At 38.4% G+C, this 12,580-nt stretch overlaps 1 protein-coding gene across 2 annotated transcripts in view; it reads left to right on the plus strand.

Moving 5' to 3' along the window:
- Positions 1–12,580, plus strand: part of B4GALT6 (UDP-Gal:betaGlcNAc beta 1,4- galactosyltransferase, polypeptide 6) — a 65,197-nt gene that overhangs the window by 42,960 nt on the left and 9,657 nt on the right. For both annotated transcript variants that reach the window (XM_008569613.1, XM_008569614.1), the window contains one exon: positions 1,359–1,475. In XM_008569613.1, coding sequence (XP_008567835.1) covers positions 1,359–1,475 — 117 coding nt within the window. The remainder of the gene's footprint in view (positions 1–1,358; positions 1,476–12,580) is intronic.

Genomic DNA, 12,580 nt, shown 5'->3' on the forward strand with positions numbered 1-12,580 from the left:
TACCATCTGTTAAAAACTTATTTATTTTAATTTTTATTAGAAAGTTTATAATTATTATAAATCCAGGTTAGCTCAAAAATTGCTAAGAAAAGTGACTTAGAAAACATTCTAGCTTTTCCAAGGGCAAAATTCAAATTATAAGGATATCTAGCTTGTATGGCACCAAGAAATAGAGTATTTGAGCAAGTAATAATTGATAATTATTCACATATTCCCATATTATGTTAACACATTTTATGTAGATGATATTTTTCAGTCTTGAGTTTGAGTGCCAATAAATGTTTTTTTTTTATATTACAAGAAATATTGATGTACTGAGAAACCATTTTTTTTCCATATGCATGGGTTTTCTTTTACTTTTTTGGGTGAGGACAACTTTCTTTGGTTTATATATATAAAGGGCAAATTTCTTGTCTTTTGTTCTGCTTACACGGTCCTTTTTGTTAAAATTAACATTCTAACAATATTTTGTTACCAATTTCATTTTAAACTGAATATTATCCTACTGCTGAAATAAAGTTACAAAAGATATCAAAAACTTAATTGTGCATTTCGATTAAATGAAAAAAATTATATTAACTTAATTATCAAACTTCATGTGTATTTCATGGTGATATTATTTAGGGTTGAGTTCTTTCAGTAGACTATGGTTGGAATCCCGTGTATGAAGATTTTGGTTTCTGTTATATTTCTTAGAAATATTCTTAGGCCAGATAAGCAATATGTTAGTATAGTGGATATTCAAATGGAGCCTCTTTTAAATTCAATTTAAAATCTAAAAATGTATTATTTATGATCTATTTTTAAAACCTAGAAGTTACTATTGACAACATCTCTCTCTCTCTGAGTCTTCATATCCAATCCATAGCCAAATTCTATTAATTTACCTCTTAAATGTTTTGAAAATCCATGTACCTCTTCTCTTTTCTTCCATCCTCACCTTAGTTTAAACTACCATTACCTCTTGCCTCGACTATTGCATTAATTTCCTAACCAGCTCCCTGAATTCATTTTTGGTCTTCTCCAATCTACCTCTACTGCCTCAAAGTAGTGTTTGCAATTGCCAGATCTGATTTATCACTCTTTTTAAATGTTTCAGCGATTTCCCATGGTGTTCATAAGATAAAGACTACAACCCTTAGAGTGGCTTTCAGAGCCCATTTATACCCCCCAGCTTTACAAGGCCGTAAGTGGCATGAAGGCAAGGGCTGTGTCTGTTTTTGCTTACTGTTGTATTTCTGGTGAGAAAATTAATAAGGTATGACTTTAAAACCATCAGAAGTTTTCAAGAATCAATTTTTTATCTTCTAGGATTTGCTGTTATATTTATTTACATATGTGATTATTTTGTTTTAAAGGTGGCAGTTCTCATTCCTTTCCGCAATCGACATGAACATCTTCCAATTTTTTTCTTGCACCTGATTCCAATGCTCCAGAAACAGCGGCTGGAGTTTGCCTTTTATGTCATTGAACAGGTGAGAATATTTTTCAAAATAGTCATTAAGTGTACAAGAACTTAAACTCTTAGATGTAGTTTGATTAAAACTGTTTATCCTAAGATTAATCAGGTAACTCAAATCCTTGTTTTTATAGTAGGGTAAAATCACATTTTGGACTGAGCCTGAATTTTTTTTCTTGTAATAATTGTAATTTGGTCAAACAAGTTGGTCTGCAATTACATTAGACTTCAGTATGATATCTCTGATATATTTCAATGGTATTATGAACATTGGATTATCAAACTGATTTTTTCCCATAACTATACAGCTGGTATTTACCTTATAGACTCAAATATTCCTTTGATTTGTAGTATTGTTTCTTTTTATGTTTCATCGAACTTATGATCTTTGTTTATTCCTGAAAAACTATAAAATTTCATTTAATTGTGAGAAACTGCTTATTTTTAAATTAGGCTATTTGGGAGCATTTAGACTCATGTACTACCATCTGTACTCATAACTGGTGAGCTTTAGAGTGTAACTCAAAGTCCTATTCTAAATTATACCAGAGCATCCTAGATTTACCTCAGCTACATTCTAAGTGTTTAATTTTGAAAGAGCATTTCAGTTTATGATCCATGAATTTAAGTACAGAAAATGAAGGATAAGTTTCTCAATTGAGGATTTCTTCATGCTACTATTGGGTGGTTTCTGGCTAGCTCTGAAAATCAATATTGGATCAGCTTCATTAGGTAATCAGGGGCACCTGAATGAGAGCCAAGTAGTAATTCTTTGGGGGAGAAAAAAGTAGTGTACAGTGAATATTTGCTCTTGGGTTTTCATAGTTTTTCATTTTCAAAGTCATCTCTCTTGGTAGAGGAACCTTGACTGTTTTTGTTGTAGCCACCTGTATGTGTTTTGCTTGCCTGACATTAGTAATGGAACAGTAGCCTGTACAGGGTATATATAGACCCAGCTCGATAACTGGTAAGTAAATATGCACCCAAGGAAATGACAGGTCAAAAAACCCCTATATTACATAGAGAACTGAACCATGGTGGTATCCAAGATCTCTTCTGTTTGTGAACAGATATTATTATCAAAACTGAGTAAGTCACAGTTCTTTTTTTTTTTTTTCTGTCTTTTTTACTGAACGGTAATGGGATCGCAACCCTCAGTGTCGCGCCTGTACCGGGAACCGGCAACAGGATCGCAACCCTCGGTGTTGCGCCCGCACCGCGCTCAGCCAGTGAGCGGGAACCGGTCTGCACATGGGATCCGAACCCTCGGCGGGAGCGCCGCCGCGCTTCCAAGCGGCGCACTCTCCAGCGCGCCACCGGGCCGGCCTGTAGTCACAGTTCTTTAACATAGTCTATTGAAATAGAGTTGAAATGAGTCTGAGTTATTTTTATAGTCTGTGTCTTTGTTTAAAGGCTATAGGATATAAGTGTAAAGAAAGAATTTAATTTTCTACGTTCTTTTTAAACATAGATAAAGTGTTTCAGAAACCTAAAAAAGTGTGATAACACTTGAGGACTGTCTCCACACTAACATACACCACTCTTATTATTGACATTTCATATTTCACATTAAAATGTGTGTGACGCAAAGTAATTTTATATTCATGTATACTGACCTTTCTGATATTGCTTTAATGTCAACACTGAGTATGGTCAGTCTTTTGAATTCTAGCCATTTTGGTGGGTTAGCAGTGGTTTCTTTTTTGCAGTTTTTATTTGTATTTCCCTAATGATCAATGGTGCTGATCATCTTTTCATGCACTTAGGTGCCATTTGTGTACCTACTTTGGTGACGTTTCTATTCAGATCTTTTGCACATTTTTAATTGTGTTGTCTTCTTCTTACAGAGTTATAAGAGTTCTTTCTGTATTCTAGATACAAGCTTTTGTATGACTTAAGATTTACAGATATTTACCCCAGTCTGTGGCTTGCTTTTTCATTTTCTTGACAGCATCTTTTTAAAAAGCCAAAGTTTTTAACTTTGATGAAGTCCTATTTATCGATTTTTTTTTGTAGTTGGTGCTTTTTGTATTGTATTTGAGAAATTGTTCTCTGAGATTTTCTCTGTTTTCTTCCAGAAGTTTTATAGTTTTAGCTTACTCTTAGGCTAATCCATTTTGAGTTAATCTTTATGATATGAGGGAAGGGTGAAACTTTATTTTTTTTTGCTTATGGCTATTTAGTTGTTCCATCATCATTTGTTGAAAACATTATCTTTTCCCCATTGAATTGCCTGAGCACCTTTGTTGAAAATCATTTACCATATATGTATCATATATTCGTGGGTCTATTTTTGGTCTTTCTATTCTGTTCCATTGAATATGCCTGTCAGTTTCTACAAAAAAGCCTGCTAGGATTTATTTCCTTATTTGTCAATAGATAAATAACAATAGTAATAGACAAAGCGACCTAGCTTGTGTTATTAGATGCTTGTCTTTTTCTGGTAGAAAATATTAAAATTTTTATTTCTAAAATGGTTATAGTTTTTCCAGCTCCCTTGTAGTTTATTCTGGAGCTGCCTTTTTTTGTTTGTTTGTTTATAGAGTTTTTTGCCTCTGCTTTTTTCCCCCTGGAAATACTTGGTATTTAATATAACACACTTCTCTGTATGTAAACTATGCTTTAAGTTTTGTGCCCTGGGTATATGTGGTGTATATAGCACATATGTATGTTTAACATAACAACCCATCCTAGAAAAATTGATCTTTTTTACCTGATAACAAATCAAATTTTTTAGCTACTTTCATGATAGCCATACTTGTAGATGTCTAGGTCAGTTTTACCAACTGCTAGTTTCCTTTTTTGAAACTTCAGTCCCCCATAATGTGTTGGGAGATGAGATATCTGTTTCTGTATTTTTAAAAGCTTATTTTCTTAAGAATTCAGCACCATTGAATTATTTTGCGTATGTGATGGAGAAATCTTTGCAAAGCAACTAAGACCCACATTTTTATTTTCAAACCTCTTAAGTCTGAATCTCCACCTTAATAGTAATTCAGGACAGTGTATTGGTTTTTTGTGTGGGTTTGAGCTAGAAACATCTTTACCACATATGAAATAGAGGAGTAATTTTTCTACTGGATGGTTGCCCGAGAGAAGTGCTAAGCAGTTGAAGAGCAGCTCAGAAATTTTAGTTGAATAGGGAGTATTACTCAAGGTTTACCTTTTGTCCTTTTCAAACTCCTAAAATGAGAGTGAAAGAACTGCAAGGACAAAGAGATGGCAGTGGGTGAGGGATTTCAATACATTTCTGGGAGTCAGGAGCAGATGGAGGGCTGACAGCTGCCAAACAGAGCTGAAGGTGTTCGAATGCACATGCTGGAGAAGGTGATTGTGACAAGAATGGAGTCAGTTTGCTGGACAAATCCCTGAGAATTTTGGCACTTGAAAGATGTCACAGAACGTAGGCTGAAGCACTGGGCTAAAGTAAGGAGGTTGTTAAACAGTTTGATTACAGTTAAAAAACAAAACAGTTTAATTACAATCAGATCCCCAGTTCCTCATCTTTGCTTGTATTGCCAAGTGATTACTCTCTTGTATCTTGTAGAAAATGCAAAGTTCATCCTCTGGAGCAATCGTACTCAAGAAGCTCCTGACTGTGCTGATACAGCTATATTGTGGGGTCTAAAAATGAGGGGATTAAGTAAGTTTTCATGCTGATCCCAGGGGTCCTCAGGCCTTTTCCCTGTCCAGCTTTTTGAAGCCAGCAGTCAGGTATGAATTCTGTTCCTCGACCCCCAACTGTGGCAGGGCATGAATGGTGTCTTCATTAAAGAAATAGATTGGCCCCAGGAAAAAGATTCCAGATCTAGTATTTGAAGATCTCCAAAGGAAAAGGCCAGCTTGTCACTTTATCACCTCAATACAGACCACTCTCATTCATTCACCAAAGGGGATACGGCAGTACCCAAACCAGGTAAGGCCCCCTCCTGTTCTGGTGAGGAATGACAGATGGTAAATAACTGTGATGTGTCTGGTGGAGCTTAGAGCTAAGAAGAGTTGGCACAGAGAGTGCTAAGTCAGGGAGAGATGCTCTTTTGTATGCAGTATTTGGGGAAGGCCTCTCTGAGGAGGTGAGGTCAGAGCACCCTGAATGATATAAAGGAGCAGACCATGCTGATGTGGGGGAAGTACATTGCAGGCAAGGCAGGAGAACGCCTGTGTGCTTGAGCAGAGTCAGTGTCACCAGAGCAGTGAGTGTGGAGGAGAATGCTGAGGAGGAAATCAGAGAAGTGGGGTAAGAAGCAGATAATGAAGGACGTAGCAGGCTAGGGTGAGGACTTGGACTATCCTGTGTGAGGTCAGAAGACAATGGAGAGTTAAGTAAGGGAGTGACATGATCTAACTGTGTTTAAAGAATGACTCTAGCTGCTGTGTTGAGAATAAGCTGTGGTGGGACAGGGCTGAAACAGGGAGTGCAGTTAGGGAGCTGTCACAGTTGTACAGGTAGGGGTGATGGTGACTGGGGCTACTGTGGTAGTGGAGAAGATAGTGAGCGGTGGTTGGGTTTGGGCTGTTTTGGGTTTAAAAGTGGTATTATTTGCTGATGAATTGGATGTGCAGGGTGAGTGATGGAGAACAGTCAACATGATGCCAGGGTTTTCATCTTGAACAAGGAAGATGTTTCCTGAGCTGTGGACATACAGAACACTGAGGAAGAGGCATGTGCCTTTTGTTTGTTGTTTTAGTTTGGTTTAGGGATGGGTGTGGGTGTGGGTGTGGTGTATGTCTTTCAGTCACGAATGGTTCACAACAGTTCTTGCATACATATGTGGAGATTCTCCTAAGCTTTTTAGTTTAGTGCCTGTTCTCAAACATGAATAGAAAGCCAAAGATTCCCAGATTTTGAAGCCTCCACTAGAGGAGGCAAAACCAAGCAAAAAAGGGAGTGTAGAAAACAGAGACAATGGAGAGAAGAGAGGAAATCTTTTAAAAAAAAGAAGAAAGAAACAATGAAAACTCACAATCAGGATGTACAGAGAGTGAAGGGGAAGATAATGAATCTGTGAAACAGAAACGATATCATAAAGAACAGTCAGACAATGAGAAATTTATTGAAAATGAAAATGTGATAACTAAAACAAAACTTTCAGTAGAATGGCTGGAGGATAAAATAACACCTAAAATAGAACCAATAAATAAGAGAATAGGAGGATTGATCTAAGAGGACCATTACGTCACAGGGGTAACCAGCCTCCAAGATAGCCCCCAAGAGTCCTTGCCTCATGATGGAGTTTGGATGTGTTGTCCCCTCCAAAACTCATGTGGAAATCTGATCTCCAATGTGGCAGTGTTGGAAACTGATTGAGTCATGGGGGTGGATCCCTCATGAATGGATTAATGCTCTCCCTTGGGGAGGGGCGATTAATGAGTGAGTTCTCGCTCTATTAGTTCCCGCGAGAGCTCGTTGCTTAAAAAGACCCTGGCACCTTCTCTCTCTCTCTCTCTCTCTCTTGCTTCCTCTCTCTTTCTTCCTCTTGTCATGTGATCTGCTTGTACCCACCGGCTGCCTGCCACTTTCCACCATGAGTAGAAGCAGCCTGAGGCCCATGCCAGATGCAGCTGTCCCAGAATCGCAAGCCAAATAAACCTCTCTTCTTTATAAATTACCCAGTTTCAGGTATTCTGTTATAGCAACACAAAACTGACTAAAACACCTCCTTGTAATCGGGGCCCTGGGTAGTGTCCTGATAAGATGAATAAGATCTGACTTGCATGGGGAATCAAATACTGTGGTGGTGACAGTATGTGACTTTTGAGGCTAGGTCATAAAAGACATTGCAGCTTCTGCCTTGGTCTCTTGGAAAAGCCAGCTGCCGTGTCATGAGGATGTTCGGGTAGCCCTGTGGATAGAAACCAACTTGCCAGCATCATCCTGCCAGCTGCATGAGTGAGCCACCTTGGAAGAGGATCCTCTTGCCTAGTCAGGCCTTCTGATGCTTCCACCTTCACAGCCTTCCTGTCTTCCAGCTGAGGCCCTGGATGTGATGGAGCAGAGATGAGGCATCTCTGCTCTGCTGCCAGAATTCCCTCTCCACAGATGCCATCATCATAATAAATGACTACTGCTTTTTTAAGCCACTAAGTTTTACTGGGATTTGTTACACATCAATAGATAAATAATATAGTTCCTAATCAGGGTTCTGGAAAAAACACAGCAGAAAAAAATTTGGAGGGAGTGAAAGGAAAATGACCAAAGAAAGAATATAGAAAATTTCACAGAAGTGAAGGCATGAGTCGTTAGATTAAAGGGGCACCACATGCATACATGAATAAAATATAGATCCACTACAAAGCACATTATTTTGAAATTTAGAATACAGATGAAAGAGAGAAGATGTTAAAACGGTTCTATAGGAAATATGGTAAATGATTATAAATCAGAAACATGAACCTTTCAGCAAAGCTGAGAGCTAAAAGATTGTGGAGTCATGCCTTTAAAATTCTAGGGAAAGTAATTTTCAGCCTAGAATTTTTTACCTAGTCAAAATGTCAGTTACGTGTAAGGGTAGACTAATGGCATTTTCAATCATTCGTTGACTAAACACACACACACACACACACACACACACACACACACTTTCCATGGACCCTTTGGAAGCTACTGAATTACCTGGGCAAATTGAGGAATTCAAGTAAAAGACATGGGTGATCTAGGGAATGAAGAAGTCCCAGATGATAGTCACATGTGGTCTGGAGAGCAACCAGTGCAGACTGGAGCAAGAAGCAAGGGCAGTGGCAGTTGGACATGGGAGATAGAGAAGGAATTGATTGATGATTTTATACATATTTTGAATGATTATGTCAATTATTGATAGGTGTAGGGCATATCTATTAGGCCTTTTGTACAAAGTAATTATAGTTATATAGAAAACTGTAGTTAATCACAGTTTGGGAAAGAAAGAAGAATCAATTCACTGAGCACTGAGGAAATATCTACACAGTGCTAAAAGCTGTTATTTAACCAAAACTTATGATATGACTGGGGATAAAGGTGGGGAGGGGGCAGCAGGTGTGGTGGTTTAACTCCTCCACTGTCATGATAAGAAGTCAATGGAGAGTGTCTAAAGTTAATGAAGCAAGAAGCATCAGAACTCTGATTACCTCAAAATATGGAAGTAAATACCAGAATAAATAGAGGAATTGAAATGTATTGCTCTTGGGAGATGAAGATGGGTTAGACATGGAACTTCCCAATTTTATTTATAAACTTTTAAGTATTATGTCCACTTTAAATAAAAACAATTTTTAAAACCTTAAAGGAAAGTAGTTTAGAAGTCAGCTATGCTAACCACTATACTACCAACGCACAGCAGAGGAAAGTAGTTTGTTAAAGCTGATGTTGATGTGTTGTGAGGCACCCTCCTGCAAGAAATGCACTTACACGCCACTCGTGCAGAAAAGGGCAGTTTATTCACTCCAGTTGGCCAGCGTCCGTCTCCCAAGGAGCAACCAAGGAAGAGCGGCCTCGGGCCTTGGTCTTGTAGGGTTTTTAAAGGCAAACACTACGGCCCTTTGGCACATGGGTTTGTCCAGGTGCACAAAGCAAGCTAGGGAGCTAGGTCACAGAGGCTGAGAATGAGCCGTTTGAGCAATCAAGCATACAAGTTTTCATTGTGTATGGTTCCTGTTCCCATGTAATAATTCACTGTGTATGACTCCTGTTTCTATGCAATTGTTTTTTGTTTCTATGAGAAGGTCAATGGTTTCTCATGCAGAAGGGGGGTAGTCTGCAGGTCAGAGAGGGGGCAAAATGGAGTTACTTAGGTTAAGCAAGCAATTCTACAGAAGCAGATAGGGTATGTTATGAGAGTGTAGGGAGCTCTATTTCAGATGTACTAGTAATAACTTTATAATTTAACTCCTTTCCCTTTTTATTTCCTCCATTTCACTGGTGAAAAAAGAGGCTGTAAAAAGTAAAGCAATTTCTATTACTTCAAGTTAGTGTTAAGGACTACAAAATAGAAAATTTTCATTCTTTTTTTTTTTGTCTTTTTTCATGTCCGGCAACGGATCGCAACCCTCAGTGTCGCGCCCGTACCGGACCGGCAACAGGATCGCAACCCTTGGTGTTGCGCCCGCACCTCGCTCAGCCAGTGAGCGGGAACCGGTCTGTATGTGGGATCCGAACCCTCGGCGGGAGCACCGCCGTGCTCCCAAGCGTGCTCCCAAGCGTGCTCCCAAGCGGCTGGCCCGAAAATTTTCATTCTTGAGGCAGCATTCTGGTGATGACTACATTGTGTTTCTCATTCACTTCTGTCCTAATCCTTTTTGTTTTATATTTTGGAAATGCTTTTGAGAAGTGTTGCTAAGACATTGGTAAGTGTTCTTTAATTTTCTTTAGATGTACAATGAAACTTTTTTTTAATTGTACATTTTTATGGGGTACCGTTTATTGTTTCAATACATGCGTATATTGTATAATGATCCAATCAGACTAGTTAGCATATGTATCACCTAAACATTTATCATTTCTTTGTGGCCAAGATCCTCTTTTCTGTCTATCCTGAAATACACAATACAATATTATTAGCTATTGTCACCCTAGAGCACCAGAACTTACTCCTCCTATCTAAAGGTAACTTTGTACCAGTCTACCAGCCTTTCACTACCCACCCCTTAGCTCAGTTGGTTAGAACACAGTCTTGTAACCTTTCTCTTATTAATCCCTTGTTGGATGAGCAGTTTGCAAATATTTTCTCCCATTCTTCAAGTTGTCTCTTCACTCTGTTGGTTGTTTCCTTTGCTGTGGAGGAGCTTTTTAGTTTGATATAATCCCATTTGTTTATTTTTGCTTTTGTTACCTGTGCTTTTGAGGCCTTATTCATAAAATCTTTGCCCAGTCCTGTGTCCTGAAGCATTTCCCCTATGTGTTCTTCTAGAAGTTTTATAGTTTCAGGTCTTGCAATTAAGTCTTTAATTCATTTTGAGTTGATTTTGGTAAATGGTGAGAGACGGGTCAAGTTTCATTCTTCTGCATATGGATCTGCAGTTTTCCCAGCACCATTTGTTGAAGAGACTGTCCTCTCCCCAATGTATCTTCATGGCTCCTTTGTTGAAAATTAGTTGGCTGTAGGTATGTGGATTTATTTCTGGATTCTCTATTCTGTTCCATTGATCTGTGTCTGTTTTTGTGCTAGTACTGTGCTGTTTTGATTACTATAGCTTTATAGTATAATTTGAAGTCAGGAAGTGTGATGCCTCCCACTTTGTTCTTTTTGCTCAGTATTGCTTTGGCTATTAGGGATCATTTGTTGTTCCATATAAATTTATGGATTGTTTTTCTGTTAAGTATGTCATTGGTAGTTTGATGGGGATTGCATCGAATCTGTAGATTGCTTTGGGTAGTGTGATCATTTTGACAATATTGATTCTTCCAATCCATGTACATGGGATGTTTTTCCATTTTTGTGTGTCTTCTTAAATCTCTCCTCTTCCCCTCTCTGCCTCTCCCCTCCTCTTCTTTCTGACAGCTGGCCAGTAAGGGGATACAAACCCTTGACCTTGGGGTTATCAACACCACGTTCTAACCAACTGAGCTAATCGGCCAGCCTTTAATTTCTTTAACCAGTGTTTTATAGTTTTCATTATAGAGATCTTTCGCCTCCTTGGCTAAATTTATCCCTAGGTGTTCTATATTTTTTGTTGCTATTGTAAATGGGATTACTTTCTTGATTTCTTTTTCTGATAGTTTGTTGCTGGTGTGTAGAAACGCTACTGATTTTTGTATGTTGATTTTGCATCTTGCCACTTTACTGAATTTGTTTATCAGGTCGAGGAGTTTTTTGGTAGAGTCTTTAGGTTTCCCACTATATAAAATCTTGTCATCTGCGAACAGGGACAATTTGACTTCCTCCTTTCCAATTTGGATGCCCTTTATTTCTTTCTCTTGCCTAGTTTCTTTGGCTGGGATTTCCAATAACGTGTTGAATAAAAGTGGTGAGAGTGGGCATCCTTGTATTGTTCTAGTTCTTAGGAGGAAAGCTTTCAGCTGTTCCCTATTCAGTATGTTAGCTCAGAGTTTGTCATACATAGCCTTTATTGTATTAAGATACATTCCCTCTGTACCTAATTTGTTGAGAGTTTTTATTATAAAGGGATATTAATTTTTATCATATGGCTTTTCTGTGTCTATTGAGATGATCATATGGTTTTTCTCTTTTCATTCTGTTCATGTGATGTGTCACATTTATTGATTTGCATACATTGAACAGTCCTTGCATCCCTGGGATAAATCCAACTTGGTCATGGTGTATAATCGTTTTGGTGTGCTGTTGGATTTGGTTTGCTAGTATTTTTTTGAAGAGCTTTGCATCTGTGTTCGTGAGAAATATTGGCCTGTAGTTTTCTTTTTTTTGTTATGTCCTTGCCAGATTTTGGTATCAGAGTAATGCTGATAGGCCTCATGGTATGAATTTGGAAGAATTCTGTCTACTTCAGTTTTTAAAAATAGTCTAAGAACTGTTGATATTAGTTCTTCTGTAAATGTTGGGGGTAAAACTCAGCAGTAGAGCCTTCTGCCCTTTGGCTTTTCTTTGTTGGGAGATTTTTTAAAAATTACCTATTCAATCTCATTACTTGTTAGGGTTTTCTGTTTATTCTTGGTTCAGCCTTAGTTAGTTGTATGTGTCCAGGAATTTATCCATTTCTTGTATGTTTTCAGATTTTTTGGTGTGTAATTGTTCATAATAGTCTCTAATTATCCTTTGTATTATGGTAGTTATAATGTCTCCTTTTGTATTTCTGATTTTATTTGTTTGGGTCTTTTCTCTTTTTTTCTTGAGGTATGGCTATGGTTTGTTGATTTTGTTTATCTTTTCAAAAAACCAACTTTTAGGGCTGGCCTGGTGGCGCACTACTACAGTGTGCCGCTTGGGAGCGCGGCGGCGCTCCTGCCGAGGTTTCGGATCCCACATACAGACCGGCCGCTCACTGGCTGAGCAAGGTGCGAGCGCAACACCGAGGGTTGCGATCCCGTTGCCGGTCCCAGCCCGGTACGGGCGTGACACTGAGGGTTGCGATCCGTTGCCGGTCACGACAAAAAGACAAAAAGGAAAAAAAAAAAAAGATTCAACATTCAGAATAAATGGGTAGGTAGCGAAGAGAAATGAACACCTCAGG

The sequence above is a fragment of the Galeopterus variegatus genome, unplaced genomic scaffold, assembly GCF_000696425.1.
Source record: "Galeopterus variegatus unplaced genomic scaffold, G_variegatus-3.0.2 Scaffold520, whole genome shotgun sequence".
NCBI classification, from domain to species: Eukaryota; Metazoa; Chordata; class Mammalia; order Dermoptera; family Cynocephalidae; genus Galeopterus; species Galeopterus variegatus.